General features: G+C 50.7%; 3 protein-coding genes across 5 annotated transcripts in view; 1 reads left to right on the forward strand and 2 right to left on the reverse strand.

The window, feature by feature from the left end:
- PDCD11 (programmed cell death 11) overlaps positions 1 to 13057 on the forward strand; it is a 28164-nt gene extending 15107 nt beyond the window's left edge. The window contains exons 19-36 of one of the 2 annotated variants that reach the window (XM_067300203.1): positions 822 to 937; positions 1104 to 1624; positions 2140 to 2202; positions 2659 to 2767; positions 3279 to 3368; positions 3708 to 3810; positions 4343 to 4520; positions 5321 to 5377; positions 6189 to 6311; positions 6625 to 6747; positions 6943 to 7141; positions 7578 to 7703; positions 8043 to 8189; positions 9291 to 9541; positions 10178 to 10346; positions 10858 to 11011; positions 11576 to 11741; positions 12649 to 13057. In XM_067300203.1, coding sequence (XP_067156304.1) covers positions 822 to 937; positions 1104 to 1624; positions 2140 to 2202; positions 2659 to 2767; positions 3279 to 3368; positions 3708 to 3810; positions 4343 to 4520; positions 5321 to 5377; positions 6189 to 6311; positions 6625 to 6747; positions 6943 to 7141; positions 7578 to 7703; positions 8043 to 8189; positions 9291 to 9541; positions 10178 to 10346; positions 10858 to 11011; positions 11576 to 11741; positions 12649 to 12820 — 2867 coding nt within the window. In that variant the 3' untranslated portion in view covers positions 12821 to 13057. The remainder of the gene's footprint in view (positions 1 to 821; positions 938 to 1103; positions 1625 to 2139; positions 2203 to 2658; positions 2768 to 3278; positions 3369 to 3707; positions 3811 to 4342; positions 4521 to 5320; positions 5378 to 6188; positions 6312 to 6624; positions 6748 to 6942; positions 7142 to 7577; positions 7704 to 8042; positions 8190 to 9290; positions 9542 to 10177; positions 10347 to 10857; positions 11012 to 11575; positions 11742 to 12648) is intronic. The other variant, XM_067300204.1, reaches the window with a different exon arrangement.
- Positions 835 to 19605, reverse strand: CALHM2 (calcium homeostasis modulator family member 2). 2 transcript variants are annotated; one of them, XR_010884745.1, is made up of 5 exons: positions 18677 to 19605; positions 17527 to 18257; positions 16166 to 16226; positions 8763 to 8957; positions 835 to 913 (listed from the first exon to the last, which is right to left on the reverse strand). XR_010884745.1 is itself a non-coding variant. In XM_067300205.1 (2 exons), the coding sequence occupies exons 1-2, from the start codon at positions 19217 to 19219 to the stop codon at positions 17841 to 17843; spliced, it is 960 nt and encodes a 319-aa protein (XP_067156306.1). In that variant the 5' UTR covers positions 19220 to 19605; the 3' UTR covers positions 16331 to 17840. The 2 variants fall into 2 exon arrangements, 1 of the variants encoding a protein (XP_067156306.1); XM_067300205.1 differs by lacking the exons at positions 835 to 913; positions 8763 to 8957; positions 16166 to 16226 and having other exon boundaries at positions 16331 to 18257.
- A 4460-nt stretch (positions 19606 to 24065) lies between these two features.
- On the reverse strand, positions 24066 to 26307 carry CALHM1 (calcium homeostasis modulator 1). Its single transcript, XM_067299553.1, has 2 exons — positions 25759 to 26307; positions 24066 to 24552 (listed from the first exon to the last, which is right to left on the reverse strand). Exons 1-2 carry the CDS (start codon positions 26305 to 26307, stop codon positions 24118 to 24120), a joined length of 984 nt encoding a protein of 327 aa, XP_067155654.1. The 3' UTR covers positions 24066 to 24117.
- Between the last annotated feature and the right edge of the window lie 998 nt (positions 26308 to 27305).

The following is a 27305-nucleotide window of genomic DNA, read 5'->3' on the forward strand; positions in this document are numbered from 1 at the left end:
GCCTCATCTCTCGGGCATCTTGTGAGGTTTAGTTAGTACTTTGAGGTCCTCAGATGAAGCATGCTGTATATAGACAAAGTATTAATACAAGCTCCAGCTTACCTGCCTTTTTCTTCTTCCTCTGGAAATGTGTTCCTTGGAGCATGCTCTATCTGAAATTGCTGTTAATTTTTCTTTTAAATCAATGTAACTGTAAAACAGAACTGCAATTTCAGTACTTTGCAATTCAAAAAATAAAGCAGAAAAGTGCTATTAAAAAGTTAAAGCAGAATCAAGAAAGTACATGTTGAGATGAGTAAATGAATCAAGCGAATATGTACTGTTAATTTCAGCAGGAATAATATCCCAGCCCTTCTGTATTCAGAAGGGTTTTTGTTACATCAGCAATAGATAGACTGATGACCTTTTTGTACAAAGTTAGCATAATCATATTCAAAACCTACATTGCCTTAAATTTGTGTTTAGTCAATCTTGTCTGCACTATCTAATAAAATCAATTTAGTTCTTCCATGGAAGTATCAGATTCTTTTTCCAGATAAAGGAAGTGCATTTTTTTTTTCCTTGCCATTAATGTTGGAGGAATCTGTCCTTCTGTCAAAGAGACATGTTATACATCTGGTACTAGCTGTAACTGTATTATCGTTATGAATTTCCCCAAGCAAGCAGCTTTATTTAATCACTAGAGCAGTCTTCTTAGCATTACAGTCTTTAGGAATTCAACTGAACCACAGGCAGCTTTTCCAATCTGTCATGTGCCACTGACTCGGTTGGTCGAAATTTTTCATTCTGGCAGGAGATAATGTCTCTGTTCTCATTTGTAGACAAAAGTATTGTTCCTGGTGAGAAAGCAAAAGGATTGCTTCTTCATGTGGATGCCCTCACATCCATGGTGTATGTTTCCCTTCGAGAAGAACTGTTAAAACAAAGAGCCAAGCAAGTATGTGTTCAATTTTTAGGCTTGTGTGTTTCTGTCCTTCTACCAAACTCTAGCTGGTTAATTAATTGGGGGTGGGGAGGGCTGTTTAATCCTTTGGAGCTGCGGGAAGTAGAGTGAAGGGAATCAAATCCCAGCAGGGAAAGTCATTATCTCTATTTCTGTCTAGCGGCTCACAGAGAACTCCCTGCACTCTGCCATCGTGCAGCACATAGCAGAAGAGTTTGCCGTCGTCTCTTTGTTGGAAACAGGCCAGCTGGCTGCTATCCCCATAGCCTCTCACTTCAATGACACCTTCCGTTTTGACTCAGAAAAACTGAAGGTGGGACAGACAGTCTCTGTGACCTTAAAAACGGTGAAGGGGAATGACCATGGAGTCTTGTTAGCAGTACAAGACCCAGCAAAGAAGAATGTTTTTGTAAGGGTCCGGAAAGAGTCTGAGACTGCATTAGAAGAGACACTTACTGCTGTGAAACACTCGCTTTCCCTGGGGGATATTGTTACTGGTACTGTTAAGTCTGTCAAACCTACCCATGTCACAGTCACTATTGATGACAAACTGACGGGTTCAATCCATGCGTCCCGGATCTTGGATGAAGTGCCTATAGACTCTTTTCCAACATATACTCTGAAAGCTGGACAGAAGGTGACTGCCCGGGTCATTGGAGGCAGAGACGTGAATACTCACAGGTAGGAAAATATGCACTTAATACCACTTCTTGGGAAGCGCTATGGATGGGACATTTACTTAATTCAGATGATCTGGGCTATTCCCTCTGTCACCAAACCCTGTTACAGCTACCCTTGCTGGATTTGTTGAGGTGCTGAGGGAATCTGTCACCACATTCCATCCTGGATCAAAGTTTCAGTGAATTAGTACTTTTTACCTGTGTTACTGTATCTATCTTGGGTATAGATTGCAAGAAAAAAGGATGTCTAAACTCTTGTTAAGGTCCAGTGGAAGCCTTAAATGCAACGTCTCTGCAAATCTGCAAGCAGGTTCGCCTCCAGGGGCTAGATTTGTGAAAGTACTTTTGGGTACCTAAGTTGCCACTGAAATAGTACTGGGAAGTGCTTGAACTAGAAGACTTTGGTAGTTTTAGAAGAGCACTTTACACCTGTTTTTTGTCAATGCAGAGGAAATACAGGTGACTGGAGCCTGGGGAGGTTGTGAGAAATTGTTTGATCCTTTTCCTGTTCTTCAGGTACCTACCCATCACCCATCCGCACTTCACACGGTCCATTCCGGAGCTCAGCATTCGACCAAGGTAAGTATTGGTTTCTGTGCTCTCTGCAGATAATTCACAAACCTTGTATACGTGTGGCTTCCCTCCCTTGTCTTCCCATTTGTGAAGGATATGGACATGAACAAGGAGTTTATGTGAATGCAGTGTGGCAAGGCCCATTACTCCCACTTTCACCCCATCTCAGATCTGAGAGCTGTGTTAAAGCTCCTGGTGCTCTTCTAGCATATAATTTCCTTTGAATATCCTTTGGCATCAGGTGTTGCCAGCTTGGACTCTAAGATTCCTTCATGTTGGAATGATACCCTCTCAAGCACTGGCAAGAACTAATTCCCTGCAGAAGGATGCAGCAAGGGAAAGGATAGGGGTGAATGTTACAGTAATATTGGCTCACCATAATCTCTTATATTTCTAACTCTGATCTTCATCACTAGGATCAAAACTCTGTAACTGATGTCCTTTCTGTTTGTGTGCAAACAGTGAAATAGAAGGGAAAGTCACAACAATGCTGAACCATAAAGGAGATTGTGCCCTCAAGAAACTTGGACTCTACAAAGTTGGGCAGACAGTGACCTGTTTTGTTAAAAAGGTAAGGTCAGAGGCTTTCTAAGAGATGTACTGGGGAAGCAGCAAGTAAGGTGACCTCGGGGGGGGGGTTTAGCTCAAACCTGTAGACTGACACTACTGTGTTCTTCATTAGTCGTGAGGGTGGCCCATGCAAAGTGCAGTGTCTTATAGGACCAGGAGGAGAAAGAACATTTTCTGTACCTCCAAGAGCAGAGCTAACTGATCCTCACTGACGTGTCTGTCTGTTGCCAGCTCATGTTTTCCACCCTGTACTCTAGCAAAAATACCTTTGAGAAACTGCCTATGCCACCTGCACAAAATACACACACTGCCGAATGCCTCTGTACACTTATACGTGAATCACAGCGGTGTTATGCCTATAATATGAGTAGAAGTGAAATCACCATTTTTGTGTGATGCAAGAGCCCAGGCTGGAGTGGTCCTTTTTGGCCTTAAAAATCAAGGAATCCACTAGCGAAGGGTTTTTTTCAAGGTCTCATGCTCTCTTCTCTGGCTGTTTGGTGTCTTCTCAGTATAACACCCTCAAAAATTGGCTGGAGGTAGAAGTCACACCTGACATTCGAGGAAGAGTTCCTCATCTACTGCTGTCTCTCAACACCAAGGTAAGAGACTATTACAGATAAGCTACACAAAAACTTTCTGTGCCTGAGGCTGCAAGCAACAGCCACAGACACTTTTCAGTTATCCATGTGAACTCATGTGGGTGTCCAGTGGTCTGCCCATTCCAGATTGCTGCCTCTCACTGACAAGCAAGTACTATGTCTGTTGTTAGTTTAGCCCAAGGTAACGGAGCCCTTGAAGCAGCACTGAGCTCTTCATCAAATGTATGTGTCAAAGGCGCATTTTGAAAGTGTAAAGCTTCATAGGAGAGTACAGCAGTCAGAGCTGGAATTGCAAAGGTCCTTTTCTGCTAATAAGTGGAAGTCTGTTTTTCTTTTCAGGTTTTAAAGCATCCAGAAAAGAACTTCAAAAATGGCCAGGCATTATGTGCTACAGTGACTGGAACAGATGTCACTGAAACCAACCTCTGCTTGTCGCTTACAGGTATAGTGGAGCCTTAACAGCAGGACCCCACTGCCTATGATGCTCTTCTCAGAGGTGGGCTTGCACTGATCCCCCCCAGGTGAAGATATTATGCTCCCAAGCAAACTGTACCTCCCTGTAGGGAAGAATTAATACCTGGGTCCCTGATCCAGATGTTGTAGCAGCATGTAAGGTGAAAAAGGATCAGACCTTTAGACTAAAGAATCATTCTCAGATGCATCTCAGACTGAAGCCTTTCTCTGACCTCTTATGAAAATGTTTCCTTCTGGTCTCAGACATGAGATGTCAGAGAAACCGTTTTTTAGTTTTTCTGGGCCCTGGAACTATGCAATTAGGGAACTGTGTCTAGGGTATCAAGGCAAACACGTTGCTGTGAACTGACAGAGTGTACAGACTGCACCTCACCAAAAGTCGATGGGTTTGATATGTGACTAGGGAACTGATATCAGCCTTGCTAACTCATTAGCCCTATTATTTTGGCTGTGCGCATTTGGAGTATTATGAAACCCCCTTCTTTCTTTGCTCTTCCCAGGAATCCAGTCGCTGGAGCAGGGCATCATCACTGTAGGCATGGTAGCAAAGGTGACTCCACATGTTGGCTTGACCATCACACTGCCTGGAGGGAAGACTGGCAAAGTCAGTATCTTTCACCTGAGTGATACATACACAGAGAAGCCTCTGGGTGACTTCAGAATTGGCAAGATTGTCAGGTCAGTAATTCTTCTTCCTGTTCCTTCAAATAGGGAGGTTTAGAAATCTCCCCCTTTGACTGGCTTTTCTCTGCTGTAAGATGGCACCGGACACATAGGGTTCAGTCTTTAACTAAGAAGTGATGCTGACTTCTTGCGTCAGGTGTGTTTCAATCTCAGCTTTTTTGACAACACTTTAAAAGACACTGAGGCTTATAAGCACTAACATGTATGGTTGCTAGGCCTGTGTAGAAGAGAAGATTATAACCTTATACATGCATGTGCCTGAAACGGTCTTGTACTTTCCATGTATCAAGACGCCTCTCTTTAGCTGCGTTTTTGGATTCTGCTTTGGGAGAAGATACTCTCATAGCTAAGGTACTGAACAGGACTGAGGGAGCTCAGTTATCCCAACTTAGCCATGGTTTTGAGGGCCATTTGGCAAGTCAGGTGTCTTTACACCACATCTGTAACATGAGTAATTGCATTTTCCTGCTACATACGCTTGTTGGGAATGCTGGAGGTTGCAACAAGCCAAGTGATTCAGCTGTAACAATCTTCAAATTCTTTGTACCAGTAATAGAGACTGGGTAAAGCAAGTAAATTTGTTTCAAACAGCCCTTCAGCTGGTTTCATGAACCCTTCTGTCATGCTGGTTTGTGTTAGACACTAAGTGTTCCAAGAGACAGAGCAGTTTGTCTCCTCCAGAGCTTCATTCTGTTAATGCAAATATTATCTATTTTCTGCCTATAGTTTTTTTTTTTTTTCTTTTTTTAAATCAGGTAAAGCTTTCTGTTCTCTCCCCTTACTCTGCCATGCAGGTGTTACATTCTTTCCAATGAGAATGGCAAAATCCAGTTATCTCTCCGGCAGTCCAGGTAGGCATCTTTCTTCCAGACCGTGGATCTCCTACCAGTGATAAGAATTAGTGATAATCCAGTAGCTAACAGCTGGTCTGCCCTGATACCCTGTTGGTTTGGACAGATCAATGCAAAGTGTTCAAAGGACAAAGTCTAGATTTTTTTAAGGCGTGAAATTTGTTCCTGCTGCATAAAGGTTTTCTTGTGTATCAGCAAACATGGGATGTCTGGCATTTAATGTAGAGCTGAACAAGTGGGTGCAGATTTCATCACTTTTATTTATCATCATTCTAGACCTGACTTAACTTTTTAATTTGGGAATAAAGAAAAAGTTCCTGTGTTGCATTTGCAGTATAAGCAAGTTGCTTTTAATTTTCAAGCTGCATTTTTAACTGTTTAGAGTAAAGAGCAGCCCTAGTCTTAAATGTGTGTTAAAACCAAGCCTCTTGCTTTGTCTTTGTGTAACAAATGTATATAAATTCTGTGGAATGAGGTATCTTAGAAACAAGTGGAAAAAACCAGGCCAATGTTTCTCAATTTCAGACATTTCATTCACCTCTCATTTTCTCAGTGTCAGAGGAAACCAGACCAATCTGTTTTGTTTGGCTTTGTTTGTGGCAGCATGTGTGTTCTCTAAAGGTGTGTGCGTATGTATGGCTGGGCAAAGATGCAGATAGTCCATTAGTACAGTTGAATGAAGTGAAGGGTGTTTCTGATACAGGATATTTTTCAGAAAGTGCTAGCTGATTTCTTTTTTGGTATCCAGGGCAGAATATGGATTATTCAGATGAATGTGTTTTGTTTTGTTTTTTAAACCTTCCTCTTCTAGGCTAAATCCAAAGAGCAGCAACAAAGTGGAAGATGTTGAAATAACATGCATTAAGGATGTTAAAAAAGGCCAGCTAGTGAGGGGCTATGTCAAATCAGTCACTCCATCAGGTGTATTCTTTGGGTGAGTAGCATAAGATCAGAAGACTGCACTGGGATGTGATGGGTCTTGGTGAACTGTCTTGTTTGGGATTTGTGACTGGAATTCTGTTTGGTGGAGTCTCTGTTGGTGTAATGTGATGTTGCAGAATGAATTTCATCCTGGAATTCAAGATTTTGTTGCTAGTTTTCTTGAGCTTCTGAAATTAAAGTAAGGAATGTTTGTGACACTATATAGAACTTGCTGTGCCACAGAGAAATGCAGAGCATTTTTTCTGATTGTGTTTTGTTTTGTTTTGCCATGGATTGCTAACTTTTCTTTTTTCTCCTCTCCTCAGCCTGTCCACTTCTCTTCTGGGTCGAATCCTGTTCCAGAATGTTTCCCCTTACTTTGTACAGAAACACTCCTTATATGAGAAATACCTTCCTGAAGGAAAGCTGCTTACTGCCAAGGTCCTTGGGTAGGTCCCAAGTTCTTGAAAAGGAACCATGAATTAGCAGAAAGGAGATAGGGGAAGGGGTGGAAAGAGGGAGAGTAAAAGGTAGGAAGATTTTGGAACAAATTCAGGTCCCTACAGGCATTGTAAATGTTGTTTTCTATTTTTATTTTTTTTCTCTCCTCTTCTCCCTTCCCTGCTCGTGGCAATGCACTACAGTGTAAATAGAGAAGAAAACCATGTTGAGCTTTCTCTCCTGCCTGAGGACACTGGGATGCCAAGCATCTTGCCTGAGTCCCTAGGCCTACCACGCTATGATGCAGAGGAGGAGAAAAAAGAGGCAGAAGAGAGGGAGAAGAGAGAAGAGCTCAAGAAGCTGAAGACAAAACGGAAGAGAGGGAACTCTGAAAGTGAGCAGGTATGGATGTGATTGTACAGGACTTGCTCAGGGGTTGGCTGGCCCTGACACCACAAGGGACTAGGAAGATCCACTGGCATCAGGCTGGGAAAGAAGTGAGGAATTATACAGAGTGGGGGACGGGGAGGGAAGGGGGGAATTAAACCATGCTGGAGACAAGCAAAGATCAGAAACTCTGCTCCATTTGAGTAAAAATTAACTGAATTAACAGCCTGATTGTGTTGCTTGAGTGGCCCATCCTGTTGGTCTTGACAGTGTGTTGGTAAGCATGGCTTGTGATCTGTTGTTTCCATTAGATGGGAGAAGAGTGGGGGATGCTGTGCTGGGGCACTTCGCTCTTTGCGCAGTCAGGATCATTTCTTTGCGGTCAGAATTGTTGGTAAGATTCATCCCAGTGGGTCCCTTTCAACATCCACTTGTTTCCCCTTTGTTGCAGGAGGCAAAGCCAAAAAAAAGGAAGATCCGCCCAGCAGATGAAAATGATAGTGGAATTGAGGTGTATTGCCGGGAGGAGGAGGAGGATGACCAGGAAGAAGAGGAGGCAGCTAAAAAGAAATCTAAGGTGAGAAGTTCGGAGAACCTGAGCATGGGGGTGGGAAGAGAATATGTTCATATTTAGTCAAGGGTTACCAAGGTTGCTGATCAGGGACAACTGGTAGGAGAAATGACTTTCCAACAGCACAGACTGGTCTTCATGTCAGCTATGAATAATGTGAGAAGCATTGGCTTTAAATTGCAGTAGGGGTGACCTGAGTTAGATGTTTTGGTTGGTGGGCTGTTTGTGAGCATGGGAAGTCTATAGCACTGGCCAGAGAGAAGCCACAAGCAGGCAGCAGCTGTGTCCAGTCTCAGTGCAAAACTTTCAGATTAAAACCTGTGGCATTCGCTGTCTTTCTCCAAGCAGATAAAGAAACGCAGCGAGGTTCCCAGGCTGCAGGTTTCCACTGGTTTCACCTGGGACGAGGACATGAACACAGTGGATGTGCCGGTGCCGAGTCAGAAGGAGAGTTCAGAGAGCGAAGAGGAGGAGGAGGATCTGCAGTCTAAGGTACTGTGTACTAGCACTGTCTGCATAGGAGGCACCACATGGGGGCTCTAATGTGTTGTCTTGATACCTGCATGTGTGTCTGTGTGGCAACATTTGCCATATATCAAAGCCTTTTAACCCAAGAGACCATCTTTGCCAGCTAATATAGAACTTTCTTTAACTACTTTGAGTATTAGGGTTATCAGCAGGTATCTCTGAAGCAGGGGAGAGAAGGCCCCCATGCTAGCATGGATGCATGAAGAATGGGGGCTGCTCATGTTGGCATCCAAAAAAACCCAGCAACATTATTTAGGGTGAAACTTTTTTTGTTTTTAATGAAACTAAAATTTTCTCTTTGATTTCAGCCCTGTTTTGGCTGCTGAATGTTTTGTACATTTAAAGGAAATCCTGGAGATGAAAAGCCTTTTCACATAAAAGCCCTTTTATTTAGAAAAATACCAAAATAAAATAATTCTTTTATGCTGAGATTTTTAGAGAAGCTCTCCAGTGTGAGCAATCCAGCAAAATCAGAAACAAGCTCATGAAACACTTTGATATATGTTCTTTGGGCTTTCCCCTGCCCCCATAACTTACCTCTGTAAAGGGAGCCTTGGATGGTCGGGATGCCAATGCATGGCTCCCTGGTGCAGAGAACTAAACTGCCCTGTGTTCCTGATTTAGTCCTGAGTCACCCTAGTGATCCGGCAACATGCCCAGTCTTACAGCATTTCTCCCCGCATAGCCTGAGTTTTTTTTTTTGTGGAATGGGTGGTAGGGGTGAGCACTGGCCTGGAAGGTAGAGAGGGAGGAATGAGAAGTGTGAATATGCAATTGGTGTGCAGGACTAGCAAAGTACTTTGGTCTATCAATGTATTTCGTTAAAGGAAACCATATTTCTTTCAACTCTGCTCTTCTCAGAGGTGTGAACTCTCTTTGTGTGTGTGGTGGGGGGGTGGGAGGCAAGGGGTTTGTTTGCTTCCTCTCCAAAATAATTGACCCCATTTCATCTTATGGAAGCTGCCCCACTTTGAACATACTGGGGTCTGGCTCTGCTACAGCTGCACCTGTCTGTTTGCATGTTAAGCGCCTGCTTTTCAGCAGTCCTCCTCTTTGCTCTTTCAGCTGAAGAAACAAACAAAGAAGGAGAAGGAGCTGGAGAAAGAGAAGATGGAGAAGGAGCTCTGCAAATTAGAGGCTGCCCTGATGGACCCCAGTCGACAGCCCCAGACAGCAGATGATTTTGACCGCCTTGTGCTGAGCAGTCCCAACAGCTCCATCCTCTGGCTGCAGTACATGGCCTTCCACCTCCAGGCCACTGAGATTGAGAAGGCCAGAGCAGTGGCAGAGAGAGCGCTTAAAACCATTTCCTTCAGGTAATTACGGGGTTTTGCCTTTTCTTTATCCCCAATAGTAAGTTATGCTGGGGGATGGTGATGGGAAAGGAGCACTGGGAGCGCCATCAGTGCGTGCTTGCGTGTGTAGACTGGGAAGGGCTGTTTCAGTGAGCGCAAAGGGACTACGCGGCTGCAGTTGCCAGCTGGCCTTGTGAAGGTCTAAGCTGAGTCACCACGCTTGGCCTGCTGCAGCCTGTGAGCACGCTGACTCCCCAAGGTACCACTGAGCATGCAGTCATACCTCTGAGCAGTCAGAAGGGTTTGGAGGGCATAGTGCTGTCAGTGATGTCCTCCTTAGATCAAAACAAACTGTGAAACTCCTGTGGCCCCTTCCATAGGGCCTTGGGTATTGAAATATCTACACAGCCTGATTAAATGTGTTGTGTTTTCTTGAATCATCCCTGTAGTTTTAAATTACAAACAACAGTGATTAAAACTTGCAGCATGAAACAACTATTGTGCTCTGTCCCAGGAGTGGTGTTTCAGTGATGGGGTATGCCCCCTTCCTATGTCTCGGAGACATGCTGTGCATCAGTGAGTCTTTGTAGGGTGCTTTGCAAAAACCTGATGAAGGCTGGTAAAAAGCTAAACATTCTTGTTTGCATCTGCTTTAAGGGAAGAGCAGGAGAAACTAAATGTCTGGGTAGCTCTGCTGAACCTGGAGAACATGTATGGCACTGAGGAGACACTGATGAAGGTTTTTGAGAGAGCTGTTCAATACAATGAGCCTCAGAAAGTCTTCCAGCATCTGTGTGACATCTATGCCAATTCTGAGAAGTACAAGGTGAGGTATCCCCTGGTTTTGTGTTTCAAGCAGCATGGGCTTGAGTGCTCTGGGACAGGCCTGAAATACCTTGGGGAAAGGGGAGGAGGAGAACTCGTTTTCTGCCTGGGTCTGCTTGTGCTCCCCCGTGCCATAGCTTGTTACACTAGTTGCGCCCTTGGAGAATCTCTCAGTAATGGGTATGATTCCTTCTGTACGTTTGCTCTTGAAAAGGTTTGGAATGAGGAGCAGTGATTAGAGGTAGTGCAGGCAGGTTGCAGGCAAGTATCCCATCCAGTCATGCCAGTAAACCACCAATCCTGGCTTTGTAAGCTTCCATTTGTCAGACATTATATCTATCCTATCCCTAGCTGGAACTAACAGTTTTGATGGACAGCAGGCGAGGCACTGTTGATACTTTCTGCTCTCACAAATGTTTGAAGATACCTGGGCAAGACAAAGAGTTTCTTAGAGCTATAAAGCTTTATCATGAATCTGCGTGATCTAATCCAGTCTCCCTCTGCCCTTCCAGCAAGCAGAAGAACTGTACCACACCATGCTGAAGCGTTTCCGTCAGGAGAAATCTGTGTGGCTGAAGTATGCCTCCTTCCTCCTGAAACAAGGCCAAACTGAGGCTACACACAGGCTTCTGGAGCGTGCTCTCAAGGCTTTGCCCACCAAAGAACGTAAGCACTCCCCTCCCCATCCATGATGCAGTCTGTCTGACAGGTCTGGTAAATTAGCTGCTCTCTGATATCTCTATCTTCCTGTGACAGTGTTTGTAGGAGATGCAAATTGCAACCAGCTGAACCTACTGCCCTTGTCTATAAGAGAAGGGGAAATTTCAGCCTGGTATCAATTTTAAACCCTCTTGCAATTAAATTTGCTGTGATGGGCAAAAGCAAAGCACCCAAAGTGAGGATGACTTTGGGTCTTCACTCTATAAAAGCTCAGTTGTTCTGGTTCCGGGTTTGTGGAGCTGGGCCTGTCCCCTGCATGGTGCCGTTTGAGTGTAAGAACAAACCTCTCTCCAGCAGAGAGCTGAGATGGAAAGTGAACCATGACACCTCCCCTTCCCCTCTCCCAATCCCACTTCAGTCCCAAACCTCTTAACAGCAGGGTTTTTGTCTCTGGGTAGAGATGGTGCTCTCCTTGTGCCTGCCTCTGTTCTGTGTAATTGCTGCTCACCTGTATTTGTTCATAGGGGAGAGCGCTGCTATGATACCTTAATGTGTCGTTACTTGTTCCAGATGTGGATGTCATTTCAAAGTTTGCACAGCTCGAGTTCCGCTTTGGGGACCCAGAACATGCTAAGGCCCTTTTTGAGAGCACACTCAGCAGCTACCCGAAGCGTACGGACATCTGGTCCATCTACATGGACATCATGATCAAACATGGCAGCCAGAAGGAAGTACGGTGAGTCCTGCCACAGCAGGTGGGGAGGGGCAAGTCCAGCACTTGGAGTAACACTTGCAAAGAGCAGATACTCTGCAGTGTGTGGCTGTTGAGGGCCTCCTAGAGCAAAGGAGAACTTTTATCACCTGGAGAAGGAAAGCTAGCATGTGTGGAAGGGCTTATCCTTGCCAGGACAAAGGAGACTACAGGGAGATCCACAGGGCAGAGAGGGGCTGATTCGTAAGGGGTGACCTGCATGATAAAAACAAGGTGACTTGAATTGAGGGCATCAGCGAGGTCAATACTGCACTTAGTGGGACTGCTAGGTTGGTAGTGGTCTCTCCTTAGTTTGTCAGGATCTGTAGTGTGATTCTGCCAAGCTGCTCTGAAATTCAGGTGCCTTGACAACTTCAATGCTGTCATAGCTGCTGTCATGCTGTTTGTTTAATGCTGCTGGTACTAACTCTGCACAGTCTCTGAGCATACTGATCTCCCAGGCTGAGCTGTCCCTATGGACAGCATTACCCTGTTGTATCTTAGGAGTGGAATTAAGCATTGCTTTCTGGCATATTTCGTAACATAAAAATGGAGAGATTGGTCACTCTCTTTTTGCTGAGAGTTTTGACAAAAGGAAGTCCAGCTTCCCACACTGTGGATCTAGCTGTGGCTCTTCATGAACAGAGGGTCAAATAAAGTGTCTGGATATTTGCACAAGTTGACCAGCAACCTTTGAGCTCTGCGAGCAGATAGAAGCCCTCTGCTTTGAGGTATTGGCCAGTTCTTAGTAATATCTTGCTTCAAGCACCAGCACTTTGCAGCAGGTTGAATGTGTCCCCTGAATTTGCTCTTTATTCAGAGGCAGGATATAGAGCTTGTGTTGAGTGCTGTCACCAACACAATGATCTGAATGGCCTTTGGTTTCTTGCAGGGACATTTTTCAGAGGGTCATACACCTGAGCTTGGCGCCCAAGAGGATGAAATTCTTCTTTAAACGCTACCTGGATTATGAGAAGAAATATGGTACAACAGAAACTGTCCTGGCTGTTAAAACAGCAGCATTAGAGTACGTGGAGGCCAAGAGTTCCCTTGCTGAGAGCTAAATACTGAGCAAGTAAAACCAGAGAGACTCATCAAGAGGTGTGAAGTTCAACTGTGGGTGTCCATGGACAGCAAGTTTCCTGAGCGTATTGGTGTAGGACCAAACCAAACTGGAGAAACAAATCATCTAAAGAAAAGATCCGATAAATGCTTGCAGCTTTGTCCAGCTGTTACAAATTAGCCTAGTCTGTTGATGGCTTTGAAGCCAGTTATTTAAATATAGACTATTTTATAATCAATTCGAGCATCAGCCCTACCTGTTCTGCTTTCCTATGGAAATGGTACAGTTATGGCCCCCTATTTTTAACTACAGTGATATCCTATAAATTCATTTCTCTCTCCGTCAAGTGGCAGAGAAGATTCTTGCCTTTTGCCTGAAATTAACATTTCAAAAGATTTGTCTCAAGTGCCTTTGTGCTGCCAGCAGTTGGCAGAACAACATTGAATCACAGAATGGTCGAGGTTGGAAGGTACCTCTAGAGATCTATTCCCATTCCTCTGCTCAAAACAGGGCCAACTAGAGCAGGTTGCCCAGGACCATGTCCTGTTGGGTTTTGAATATCTCCAGGGATGGAGATGCCACAGCCTCTCTGGGCAACCTGTTCCAGTGTTCAGTCACCCTTACAGTAAAGTTTTTTCTTATGTTTAAACAGAACTTCCTGTGTTTCAGTTTGTGCCCGTTGCTTCTTTTTCTTTGACTGGATACCACTGAGAAGAGCCTGGCTCTGTCTTCTTTACACCCTCCCATCTGGTGGGGTGTATATACACATACACATTGATAGGATCCCCCTGAGCTTTCTCTTCTTGAGGCTAAACAGTCCCTCTCCTTGTATGTCAGCTGCTCCAATCTTTTAATCATCTGTGTGGCCCTTTGCCGGACCTACCCCAGTATGTCCATGTCTGTCTTGTACTGGGGAGTCCAGCACTGGAACCAGAAGTCCAGGTGTGGCCTCAGCTGTGCTGAGTTAGAGGGGAAGGATCACCTTCCTCAGCCTGCTGGCAATGCTCTTCCTAATGCAGCCCAGGATGCTGTTGGCCTTTTTAGCCACAAGGGCTCATGCCCTTAAAGCCAACAGCATCCAGTTATGATGGATCCCATGATCTCAGCCATCTCTGATAAATTGCCACTGATGGATGACAAAAAATAGTGATTTTCAGTAGCAATTGTCTCTTGACAGAGATCAATAAAGTCAGAGAAGAAAGTTTTTTCCTGTGCTGAAAAATAACTGATTCCAGTCTAACCTTCCACTTGAAAATAGCTAAGCATCTTGGGCATTTACGTAGGCTTTATCACTGGTGTCAGAGCCTTATGATCCTTATTCTTGTAACTTTCTGGTAGGATGCGGGATGTGATCATCTGTTTTACAGATGAGGAACTGAAGGAAAGGGGAGAAGCTGGGTATGCAAACACACGTGATTATCCAGTGAGGAGTCTAGCTTGTGGGTGCCCTGCTTCAAAATATCCAACCTTTAAAGTCTTACTGTAGGGACTCTGACCTCAAAACCAGAGCTCCAAAGGACCAACTGCTCTGCCTCTGTGGATACCCAGTGTTAGTAGGACTGAATGATTCAGCCTTTAATTCATTCGCACATCCGCTGCGATCCAGAAACAAGTCATTTCACTGCTTACCCCAAGGGAGAGGTGGGTACTGTACGTATTGTCAGAGTTTGCCTAATGCGCTCGTATGGGAGGAGGTTGCTTGCGACATCCAGTAGCAGCTGCTTTCTTTTAAAACATAGCTGGAGAGATGGTGGTTGTTTTTTTTTAGGTGAATTTGTTGCAGGATGGAATACATAAGCATTGCAATAGAAAACAAAATCCCTTTGAGGTATTATTTCTTTACAGCTACTGGGGTTATTATAGTCTCTACAATAGTCAGCAGGGCAAATGAGAGAGCTGTGTGTAATTCTCTCTGCTGGAGGAGCCTGGTTTAAACCTATCTTGCTGCTGGGAAAAGTGCCCTGATGAACAAGCTGTCAACTACTCTGTGATGGGGCTGCTTTCAGCCTCCATAGGAAGAGCAGAGAGTGTGCGAGCTCACAGCATGCATGATGTGGCATGCCGGGAAGACAGGCAGCTGAACTTCCCTCTTGGCACTTCAGTGGGAGACCTAGTCCACTTGCTTACACTGGGGTAAAAAGCCATGTGTGGCTTAACATCCTACTTTCAGTATTTTTGCAAAAGTTAATCAAATCTGGACTCCTTCCCTCCCTTCCTTGTTTTCCTCTTTGCCTCCAGCCTTTCCCACACCTCTGTAGCCCTTGCTCTGACTCCTTTCCTGTCTCCGTACTTTCTCCCTTGTGCTGCCCTCGCTGGGGAAGGATGAGTGACTGTTGACAGGGGTATTTGGGAGCCTGCTGATGGGCTAGGGGAGTCAGAAGCCTAGGGCTGCAGAGGAGGGGAGAGAAAAATCCCAACAGTTGCAAACATTTCTGATTGCAGTAGCTTGCTCCACTCCTCACTGTCAGCTGTCCACCAAAACATGCCTCACAAACAAGGAGGAGGGAAAATGGATGAGCAGGACAAGACTCTGGCCCACCCCAGGAAAGAGAAAGCTGCTGGAGTTAATGCAGAAGAGAGAAATGAACAACCAGGTGAGAGCAGGCTGCAGCAGAGAAAGGAGAGTAAGTGACCCTGACACTAAGGACAAGTTCATAAAAACCACTAGTCTGCTTCCTTAATTCAACTGGTGTCTGGATGCAAAAAAGCCAAACAGAGCAAAAGCTGGGTTGTCCTCATGGTTTATTCTTAAGATAAACAAATTCTTTCCCAAGCATTACGTGTCATGCCCCTTTCCTTCAAAGGAGGGAAGAGAAGGAACTGGCTATGGAGGTGGTTCAAAGAAACAGCTAGGAGTATCAATAAGGGAGACAGGAGAAATAAAGGAAGTAAGAGGCACAGGCATATCTTCATGCTACTGTGTGTCAGCAAGTTACCTTGCATCTGCTGACCTACGTGCGGGGGTGGTATGCATGTTCACACCTGAGGGCCAGCGAGAAGAAATGCAAATCAACTCTTTCATCTCAAGTTAATGCAATTTTGTTTAACTCATATCTGATCATTCCTGCAGATTAGTCAATAGTGCTGCTGGGAGCCAAGCTTCCCCACAAATGCGAGGCAAATCTGTGAAGAAGCCTAATGGGCAAGAAACCCCAGGATCCCTGTTAAGCAGTGTAGGCACCTCTTTACAGAGAGGGAGTACCCTCCAACTCTTTCTTGCAAAGGGACATATTTGTAAACAGGTTTATAAAAAATTTTCCTTCCTTTGCTGCAAGCATGTACCTTGACTTATCATATAAATCTGCACTCCTTATTGCAAGAATGACTAAAAAGCATTGTTACTAACTTGTAATATGTGGTGATGCTTTAAAACTTCAGGTCCTGAAGTCATCCGAATAAGAGAGGATCTGAATGTTTAATGGAAAGAAAAAGTAAGTTCCTAGTCCTTGTGTTCATTAACATATGCCTTCTGTGCTCCCCCTGAAAAAAAACTGAAAGGTAATGAAAAAGGTTTCTCATTTAATAATTTATTTCAAATCTCCTTGTGTTTAAGCCTGTTTGAGTTCAGTGGGGTTGAGTCATGCTTTTTGAACAATTTAAGGCTTTTCAGTAAAAGGCACAATATAAAACTAAAGGAAGCTTTATCTATAATGAACCAGTACAAATAGGGAAACCAAACTCCATCGTTCTGCTAACTCTTAAAAGTGTATTGGTAATGCAGGGCCGACCCTAGGGGCAGGAGACTGCAGTGCCACAAGAACAGCCTTGAGGCCTAGTCAGCATAGTGGCCCAGTGGGGGTAGTAGTTTTACACCTATCTGGCCTCATTTTCAGAATACAGCTGAGTCCCTAAAACAGACTGTCTGCTGCAGGGACCGCTTAAGGCAATGGAAAGAGTTTAAAAAAGTTCAGCGGTGGAGGGCTAGGCAGAGGGCTTCTCCTCCCCATCCCATTCCCTTCCCACTGATCCTTGTCACTGCAGGGTTGCAGTCTCTGCATAGCAGAGGTGTGCGTAATGTCTTTTGGCTAGCAACTTTCTGTTCTCGTTCCTTGGGAAAAAGATGCTTCATTCGTATGGCCAATGCTTATATGGTATAGTTATATGTATATAGCTGAATCTGGTTGGGATCTTGCTACAGCTCGCAACCCAACTGGGACCTCGTCAATGGTTGGATGAGAAATTCAGTGAGCTACAGACAACGGTGTGGCTCACTCCAAGTACTGTTCCCTCTGAGCCTCCACCAGCTAGCTCAGCTGAGAGCTATTCTGCTGATGGTGCTGTCTTCCAGGTTTATAAACTCATAGTTGTGACCATTTGGACTCATTTCAAATTCCAAGGCACTTCCAGCAAGAACAAAGGGAGTTTGGTGTCCTACCCAAATTCCAACTTGGTAATTACAGAGCGTCTCTCTAAATACCGGGAATTTCAGTGGTTCCTCCTGCCTTAGTCTCTCAGATATTCGGTGTGCTGGTGTGTTACTGACCCATTCCTTCCCAGGTGCAGTTGCATCCCAGTTGCCACTGCCTCCCTCTCTCCCTGCATCATGCAGTCTGTAAAGTGCTCTGCATAACAGGCACTGCAAAATTGTGTAAGAAGATACTGGTGTCAGTAAACAAGCAGGTGTGTGGGATGAGCTGGTGCTAAGTCCGCTTTGGAGGAGACGAGTGGGACTTGCAGCAGTCATAGTTAAAAACAAATCGTGCCCACCTTTCACTCCCCCGAGGCTTCTGCTGGTGCTGTAGACAGCAGGGTGCACCGGCAGCCTGGAGGTAAGGTGCACGTCTGCTCTTTGCTCCAATCATCTCTCCGAGAGAAGCAGCAAGATGGTTGTCTCTGAGGGAGGGGTTCCCCAGCTTAGTGAATTGCTTATCAGTCTCCACCTTGAGGCTGTTGATCCCTTTTCACCTGCAGAGGGAAATAATCCTGCTGGGAGGAATACTCCTAATGAAACAGTCAGCCACACACCGATACTGATAGGCCAGTCAGGTGGTCTAGGGAACTGGTCCCAGCACCCGCCTGTCTTAGGAAGCCAAAAAGAGCATTTCATGGGCTTCGGGGCTTGGCCCATTGCCTTCCACCCCTTTGGCCCATTTATGGAGCCGGCTGTAGAGAGGGAAGCCCTTGTTTTCCCTGTAGATATAGACTCCAGTGATGGCATTCCACTGGGGGCTTGGCTGGACGCCCTCCACGGGGAACTCCTGCACCAGCTCCTTCTCCTCCTTGTCCAGCGCCACGAAGCCAAAGAAGTGCTTCACATTGTTGGCCGCCAGGACCCTGGAGTGGACCTCGGCCGTGCGGCGGAAGAGCTTGTCCTCGTTGGAGCGGTACTGGTCCCAGTAGGCCTCCTGCCGGTAGCTCAGTGGGGAGCAGCAATGCTTCAGGCACTTGGTGAGGAAAATCAGGACTGCGACTATCCCGATGAGCAGCCAGCCGAAGAGCTGAGAGAGAGAGGCTGCATTACGACATGGTGAGATGGCCTTCCCCTTCCCCACACCTTCCCAGCTTGGGGGACCCCATGGGTTTTGCGCCTTCACCGGCAGTGGGAATTACTAGCTGCTTTGGAGAGAGGAGAGTGATCGGGCACTGGGGCTGCCCAGGACACAGCACGGCTGTGGGGTAAACCCCAGGTGTCCTCCCCCATCCATCAGCCCTGCTGGGGGGGATGTGAAAGGCTGTAATGCAGCCTCATCTCCAGAGCAGGGAGAGGCTCGTGGCCGCTGGTCCTCTCCTCTCTGTGCTTTTGCCCCCAGCTGCAAACCCACCCCCTTGAGCCAGGACCAGGACCTCAACGGCTGCTAACGAGCCTCTGCCGGTCGTCAGTGCCTACTGCCTACAGCCTTTGCCCCAGGGTACCAACCTGGGACTCGTATCTCAGCCTCCTGGTCACTTCGTCCCTAAACTTGGTCAGGTTCGCTGGGATGTCTTTACAGGGGAACTTGGCCAGGGTCTCGGCCCCATACTCAGCCGGAAACTTATCCAGGGAGGAGGGCTTGACGAACTCGCTGAGGGCGCAGATGTAGGCCTCCCCGCGGAGCAGTGAGATGACCGACCAGGTGATGGGCGCCACGGTGGCCCGGCCCATGATGGAGCCGAAGAGGAGGAAGGTGGCTGCGGTGGAGAAGTTCTTGGTGCCCCGCTTGTGGCACTCGGCCACCAGGTTCCAGGTGTGGTTGTTCCAGATGACGCCGATGAGGAAGAGCGCCAGGGCTGGGACACCGATGGCGGCCAGGCCGTAGATGTAATTGCGGGCTGGGGAGCAGGGGCAGTGGAAGGCCACAACTGAGAAAAGCTCCTCGCTGCCCACCGTACCCAGGGCCACCAGGCCATTAAAAATCATCACGTCTTTGCTCTTGAAGAACAGGGAAAGGAAGCGGAAGTTTTCAGCAACGAGGGCAGCCATCTCGTCCCTGGGGCGGGGGGGAGAGGAGGCAGGTACTGCAGTCAGAGGCCGTGCTGGCCCACCTCGTAGCACCTAGGGTAACACAGCCAGGGGATGAAATATCCTCGGGTCTGCTAATGTCCAAGGAGCTGCTCTCGGAGCGCAGCACCTCTTCTGCCACCTCCTGCCTTGCGTCCCAGGTGTCCCTTCGGAGGATGAACAGTGCTGATTGCCAATGCCTGGGATATTTGAAAAGAGACCAAAGAGGGATTTGGCCTAAGCAACAAGGAAAAGCTCTGTCTTTTCAGTTTCCCACTGAACTCTCCAGAAGAGTATCTGCAGCGAAGGTTGCTAACAGGACAGCTGAAGGAGTTGTTTCTGCCCCTGTCATTTGCACGCTCTTCTTTCCTTCTGTTTGCCTTTAGTCACCTACCACATGGGCAATTACCGTGAGCGTTGCCATCTTCCAAGCCTGCAACAAAGAAGGACGCAGCCTTATTGAGCAACTGGACCAGAGCACTGGGGTTTGAGATGTGTCCCCAACTCTGCTGTTGACTCACTCTCCAGCCCTGACACGAATGGCACTTGCTCGCTGGTGACCAGCTTGCAGGCGCTGTGGGATTTACCTCCTCCTTTAGACCTGATGAGTTAATATTTAGTAATAGGCACAGGTATGTGAAGGAAATAGCAAGAGGTGGGCCCACTTGGTGGCTTGAGTTTGCCCAGGAGGTTTGGGTGCAGGAATGTTTCCCAGTTGGTGGGATGCGGTTTGTGCAGCCAAGCTGTGCTCGCTGAGCACAAGGCTGGTGCTGGCTGGCCATGTCTCCAGAGCACTGAGTCAGGAGAAGCTGAGGCCAGGCTGGCCGAGGGGTCACTCTTGCCATGGGATGGGCCAGAGCTGGACACTGTGTGTGTGCCTTCCTCTGTCCTGCAGCCAGCTGGCACAGGTCACCTACTAGGGACCCTGTGCTAGCGCAGCCTCAGATCCCCATTGGCAGCCTGTGCCCATCTCCTTAGGATGCACGATGCAACAGAAGGCAAGAGGATACTCACAAAGCTGTTGATACCAGCAAGAGAAGTTACTTTCTGGAAAAGTGAAGCCATTTCCCTTGATGACACAAGATATGAACACCAAAAATGATGATTGTGCCGAGAGAGCTGGGCCAGCAATTACATCAGAGTTTTTGCTAAGACTGGGGGAGGTAGGGCCATCTTTTTCTCTCCTGCATTGACTGGCATAACTGTACTTGACAGCATGGTCCAGAGGCCTGGGCCAGCCTCTTCTGGCCCGGCTGCATTTGAGACCTGCAAGCAGTGCGCCTCGGCGCCAGCCGCACACTGCCGTGTGGCCGTGCAGCTTCCTCGGGACAGTGCTGGCTATGCAGGGACACCCCTTGCCTGGCAGGGCTCGCCTGGGTTGCACCCTGGCCGGTGGAGCCCTCCCGGCGAGGGGAGCTGTGGAGCAAGCCCGCCTCGGCGTAGTGCTGCTTTCCTGGGCAAGGTGGGCACACAAGCCACGGGACGCACTTAATTCATTTCCTCCTTTGCAGTGTATGGACCCTGCAACACACCAGTGTTTTTGTCTCAGAAAGCCCCAAACTCCTCACAGGCTCTGGGAACCCCCACTCATGTGACAAAATCCGCTGGCCTCAGGGGAACTGCTGTTTCCTTGGTTTGCTGGACACAGGAAGGCCCAGGCACCTGACTAACCGCCTCTGGTGGCTTGTGCAGGGCCAGCAGCATTGGAGGCACATCTCTTGCATGGTTTAAGATGACACCGATGTGCCTCCATCTGCTCTGCTGCCTCTTGCCAACAGGGAGGTGGGCTGGGCGGCCGGGCCGGACACTCGGCAAGCCCCCAGTGTCCGCCCACCTCTCCCGAGTCTCCGACCACAGCTGGGACTGTCCCATCTCGAGGCGCCTACGTCTCCCCGCTGGCGTGCAGCACAGGAGGGTTTCCTCGTGCCAACCCCAGCGCCAGGGAAAAGCTCATGGGGCCGTCAGCGTTCATGCCAACGAGACAACAGGACCCTAATCCTTATTGTGGTCTCCTAAAAGGCTTGCTCCTGCCTTGCACGGGATAAGCGGCCCTTGGGAAAGTGGCCTCACCTTCCTGCTTTAAATTGCTGTTGTGCTTTGGCTCATCTTCTGCCCCACTGAGCCCTGTTTTAGTCCGCTGCTCTAGGGGGCAGCTGGGGGGCAGAGAGAGACCAGCCTGTTCCCTGCGTTTCCAACCCATGGTCCTTGCATTAAAGTTAACAGCGAGTCATAGCACCGAGTTCAAACCCAGGCAACCAAGGCCCATAGCGTCTTCCTGCATCTCCCCAGCTTTCCATATGCAAAACTCACTCGGCAAAGGAGACAGACCAGCTTCAAACTGGAGCCGCATGGCGGCGAGTCAGGCCCAGAGCCCGGGCTGCCGCCGCTCGCAGCAGACGCTGAACCTGCAAGCTTGCTCCAGCGCCTGCGGTTCGAAACCCTGTTATTAGAGGGAGCAGCGAATGCTACCGATAAAACACAGCCCCGCGACCTCCCTCCCAGAGCCTGGCCACAGCGAAAGCAAAAATCAGAGGCGCTGGCAAACGGGAGCGTGCCATTTGGGGGAGTTTTGCTCTTCCTCCGCTTGGGGGTTATGGGGCCTGTTCAGGGGGGTTGGAGGGCCGGGGAAAGGGTGTTTGCACCACTTAGCTTTTTAGCAGCCTCTGTTAAACTCCTTCCCTGAAACAAAACTAAAAGCAAGAAAAAATGAAGTCACTCACTTGAAAGGTTGCTTTAAGCCAGTGCTGGAGCCTCCTCAGCGTCTCGTGCGGTCTCCGAGGGGGCTCCAGGTGCGGTGGGTTTCCCTGGAGCAGACGCGCGCCCGGACGCGGGGATCCCCCCGAGACCCGGCTGAGGGGCAAAGCGAAAGCTGATAAAAACAGCGGCGGAGTTTGGCAGCTTCCTTTTTTCAGCTTGTAGAGCGTCCTCGGCTGTCAGCTTTTTTGGCGGAGGGAGGAGATTGCTCTCGTCAGCGGTGCCTGGATGGGGCGGGGAGCAGGCACCCCGCTTCTGCCGGGTGCCTGCCCACGGTTGCGCCTTTAACAAAAAAAAAAAAGAAGAAAAAAAAAAAAAGGAAGGCTGAGAGTGAGTCAGTGGAAAAAACACATCGTCCCCTCTCAAATCCGCCAGGCAGCCGTGCAAAGGCAGGCCGAGGGGGCCAGCGTGGCCCGCAGCTGCAGCTCCCGCCGCGCGCTGTGCCGGGGCCCCGGGCTGCGACGCTCGTGCGGGAGGAGGCGGCGCGGGAGAAACCCGCTGCTGTGCGCGGGAGCTGGGGGAGAGGCGAGTCTCTAGGGGGGCTTCTGGAGTTGTTTGGGATGAGTTTCACGGGACCTCGCTGCGGCGGGCCGGAGCGATGGGACGGGATGGGATGGGATGGGATGGGATGGGATGGGATGGGACAGGAGCCGTGTGCGGGCAGAGCCCGGGGCCGGGGGGAGCCAGGCGCGCGGCGCTGGGGTGCAGCGAGCGCTTTGGCGAGAGCAGCACATTCCTGCCCGACTCGGCTTTCCGCTTCCTCTGCAGACGGACGCCTGCGAGGCAGCGGCGGCGGCGGCGGCCTCCCTTTCCGCCCGCGTCTCTCCCCCGTCCCGCAGCCGCGGCGGGCTGGCGGCGCCTGCTCAGCCGGCCCGTCCCCCTTCCCTGGCTCCCCATCGCCGTGACCCTGGGGTGAAACTCAGCCCTCCCCGGAGGGCGTCTTCTCGGCAGGCAAATCTTCGGCAACACCCACGTTGCCTTAACCCCGGGGCAAAACTACGCTAAGTGCAACGTCCGCAGCTCAGCCGGGACCTTTGCATTGGAGGAGCGGGTCGGGGGCTGTGGCCGACTGCTCGCAGAGGCGGGGAGCTCTGCACGGCCTCCTCGCTTCTGCTAAAATTGCTGCTCCGGGGCAAAGCTCTGATCCTAAAAAAATCTAAATTAAAAAGCGCGAAAGCGCCTCTTTGCAAAGGCGCGCTGGCTCTCTGGCATCTTGATGGATCTGCCGTGGAGCCTGCCAGCCCTGCGCGTTAATAGCCACCTTTCTCGGTGAACCACCGACACTGCTGAGCCGCAAGTAATAGCAGTGGAAACTGCCTTTATCTTTTAATCTCCTTCGCTTTGTAAATCGAGTTTTGTGCCTATTAATTTTTGCGCAGGTGCCTTAATTAAAGTTTGGGGCGTGCAGATGACTGCTACATCTGTGTCACGCCGCTTTCTCCGGGGAGTCAGCCGCCTTCATCCCGCCCTGGGCGGGGAGCTCGGCCGGGCCCTCCCCGAGCAGCTCGGAGAACTTCGCTGTCGTTTCTGCCCTTTGTTCTTCCCTCCCGCCGCCTCTGCGGAGCTACGCGCCGCTAATGAGGGTTTACGTGAGCGACAGTCGCCTCGGCTGCTCGCGAGCCGTAAGGGGTTGGTTTATAAAAGTACGCGGCAGCGAAAATGTCGGGAGGCCGAGCACGCGGCAGGGGCGAAACTCGTGTTTCGGGAAGGTTTTTCCCTTCCGCGTGTTTCTAGCGAAGCTGCAGCCGTCAGGGAACGCTGCTCCCGGCCGAGCTTTCCACGGTCGCCTTGAGGACCTGGATCCCGGGTGGATTTTATGGAGAAGAGCGTCCAGCTGGTGCGGCTGGGGGACGGGGCGCTCGCGGGGCCCCACCGCTCCTTCCGCCGTATCCGATACAGAAACCTCGACAGCTTTTGTAAACAGCTTTTATGAGCCCGTGTGTCTAAGCGCAGCGCTTGAACATCCCCCGCCCCCCAGCTTGTTTCCCCACCGGGGGGTTTTTAATACCATCCGGCGCGGGCACGTGATGAACATGGGGAGACTTGGCCCGCTGCCTCGAATACGGGCGCGGGAGCGGAGGGGCTTCGCTGGGAGAGGAGCCCGGCTGGCGCCCTCCGGGTGTCCGTCACACGTGGCTGCAGTAGGCGGCCGTCTCCCTCCGGGGCGCCCCGGCCCCGGCCGTGCCGCGGGCGCTCGGCTCGGCGTCCGGGCGCAGGCGCAGCGGCGGCTTGCGCTCGTGCCAGCTCCGCAGGGCGGCGTCCACGGCGCCCCGGTCCGTGATGCCCAAGAGCTTCTCGGCCGCCTCGGCGTCGCCGGCGGGGGCTGTCGTGGCCCCCGCCGCCAGCTCCTCGCTCACGCCCGCGAAGAACTGCTGGATGCAGACGCGGGCGAAGGTGCGGGCGTGCTCCCGGCAGGTCTCGTCGAAGAGCCGCCGCTCGATGTCGCTGTAGTGGGACCAGTACTTGCTCTTCAGGAAGGCCGCCTGGGTGAAGCAGGGCCGCAGCGATCTGACCAGGAAAGCCAGCAGCGTCACCAGCAGCACGAAGCACCAGCCCAGCGCCTGCAGGGGCGAGGGGGGACCCAGGTGGGCGTCACGGGCGGCAGGGGTGCAGGAAGACGCCCGCCGGGGCGCGTGACCCCGCTTGGGACGTCTGGCTGCGTTTGCATTGCAATGCATTGCATTGCATTGCAAACGCAGGAGCACCGCGGCGGCGTGTGAAATTTCGCCGGGTGCACGCCCAGCCGCAGCACCCCACTGCTTTTGGGCTGTGTTTTGCACCATAAATAATGCCGGCCCGCGCGGAGCACCCGGCCCGCGGCCCTGCCTCCGTGGGTCACCTGAGCCCGGACACGTTTCGCGGGGGAGCCAGGAGGCACCGTGCCTTCAACTACCCAGTGGACGTCACTGCGGATACCCTCCTCGTTCAGGCAGCTGTCTAACATTTTTTGCCGAGATGTTGGTACCACACATCTTTGGTGAGCAGTGGCAGCAGGCAGCGCTCCGGTCTCCTCCTGTCTGCACAGGAGGATCTGCTGGGTACCCTTGGGGAAGTCACTGTGCCTCAGCTTCTCCTCTTAAATAGGGGACAATAATTCTTACCTGCCTTAAGGAGCGCAGGACGGGATGGGGTTGAACTGCTGAATATCCCGTCTCCATGCTAAGATATTTAATATCTAGGCTGTGCATTTAAATAATAATGTACATGAGTGACTGCACCGGGTCAGACCATCCTGTCACCAACAGTGGCCAAAAGCAGAAGGCATGCGGAGGACTAAGTAGGGGCCAAGCAGTCAGTGACGCTGCCTTGTTTGTGGCTGACTGTTAGGGTTAATAAACGAGCGCCGGCTGTTTCCGTGCGAGGGGCGAGTGCATCACTTGTGCATGTTGTAATAAGCAGCCGGAGCAACCACTGGTGACCGGTGACGAGAGGGGACGGCAGACTGCCAGCTGCGTGATAGCACCCACGCGAACCCCGGGCCCACGGGCCGCTGCGGTCGCGGGGCTGCGTAACTCCCTGTATAACTCAACTGCCTGGGCACAGCGTCAGGGGCCAAGAGGGAGGACCGAACTGCGGGGACGAGTTGCGGCTTCGGTCCCGGCACCGCGCTGGAGGCGCGACGCTCCCTTTGAACGCCTCGTGCCCCTGCCAAACCGCCCGTCTCGCTTCCCGCGGCGTGACTGCAGCCAGGATTTCCCCCCGCGGGAAGAGCTACGGCCGAGAGCGCCCGGCCTCGCGCGGCGGCCGCGGGGCCGCTCGCCCCTCACCTGCGAGATGCAGCGCAGGTACCTGACCGCCACTTCGCCGGCGACGAGCTCCTGCCCGTCGTAGAGCTCCCGGCAGGGGATGCGGGCCAGGATGCGCCGGACCTCCCTGTCGGAGAGGCCGGGGCGGCTGCCGTTGCCCAGCGCCTCCACGGGCAGCGCGGTGCAGAAGGCGCACAGGACGCACTTGCCGTCCAGCAGCGTCACCGAGACCCAGACCGCCGGGGCGACCAGGGCCCGCTGCGCCATGGAGCAGAACATGTAGCGCAGCACCGCCGGGTCCTTGCCCCTCCGGCCCCGCGGCCGCGTCCACTCCTCCGCCAGCACGGACACGTTGTTGTTCATCACGAAGCCCAGCAGGAAGAGGACGAGCGGGGGCACCAGGAGGACGCCCAGCCCGTAGGCCAGGTTGTACCGCGGCAGGCAGGGGCAGCTGAAGTCGAAGGCTGCGTACATCTGGGCGCTGGCCAGCGCCATGATCCCGCAGATGCCGTTCATGAACGACTCCTGGTTGGACTGGAGGAACTGGAAGATCATCCGGAATTTGTCCATCTTCCCCTTACGCCCCCCTGCTCTCGCCGGGACCCACGCCGAGACCTCGGTTTACTTCATTCGTTCAGGCCCCTCTGCAAAGACGGGCGCCAGCAAGTCCCTCTGCAGCCGGCTGCTTCGCCTGCGCAGTCTCACACCCCAATATTTAAAGCAGGGGACTCGGCCATTTTTTTTCTGCTCATTTGGCTGCTTGCAAAAGTTTCAGGATTCGCTTCTCCCTCCTGCTCTCCTGCGTCCCCGGGGCTCGGCTCGTTTCCTAAACCCGCTGTCGCTCTTAGCCGCGTCCCCATTCCTGCAGCGTCCTGGCCATCGGCCCCCTCGGCTGGCGGGCGCAGGTGCCACCGCGGCGGTGCTTCCCGCGGCACGCCGGGTGCCGGCTGCTCGGCCGCCTGGAGCCCGTTTGCAAATGTGGTGGGTGCAGGCACGGGCGCTCCTCCCCGGGCAGCAAGGGCCGCCCCGTGGCACCGCTTCCCGCGGCTGCTCCGAGCGCCCCGGGGGCCTCCCAGCCCCCTGGTCTGCTGCTTCTGCCTCGCTGGGAAATGGCTTTTTTTCTGTTTTATTCTGCACAGGGAAAGGAAGGAGGAAGGAGAAAAGCCGTTCTGGTGCTCGGGGCTATTTGTATTGGTGCAGCCGAGGTCTCTTATCGTCTCCCTGCCATCCGGCCAAGATGCACATTTCAGCCAGACTCGCAACATGACACACTTACAGCACCTTGGTTTTCACAGCCCTGCGCCCTCGGGGCTTGCTAAAATACCCTGCAAACCCTGTCTCACACAGTCTTGCAACACCCACAGGCACACACCGTGCTTTTCCTGGAGAAAGGAAAGAGGAGTGCAGGGACAGAAGTGCAGAGAACGCTGAGCGCCCTGGGCTCCAGCCCCAGCGTGCCCCAGTCTGCAGGCTGGTCCTCCCGAAAGCGTTCACTCCCTGGGCACCTCCGCTATCTCAAGCGGTGCTCCCTACCCTGCAGAGCTTTGAAATTCGGTTTTTTTCCCTGA

Source organism: Apteryx mantelli, chromosome 7 (assembly GCF_036417845.1).
Source record: "Apteryx mantelli isolate bAptMan1 chromosome 7, bAptMan1.hap1, whole genome shotgun sequence".
Classification (NCBI taxonomy): Eukaryota; Metazoa; Chordata; class Aves; order Apterygiformes; family Apterygidae; genus Apteryx; species Apteryx mantelli.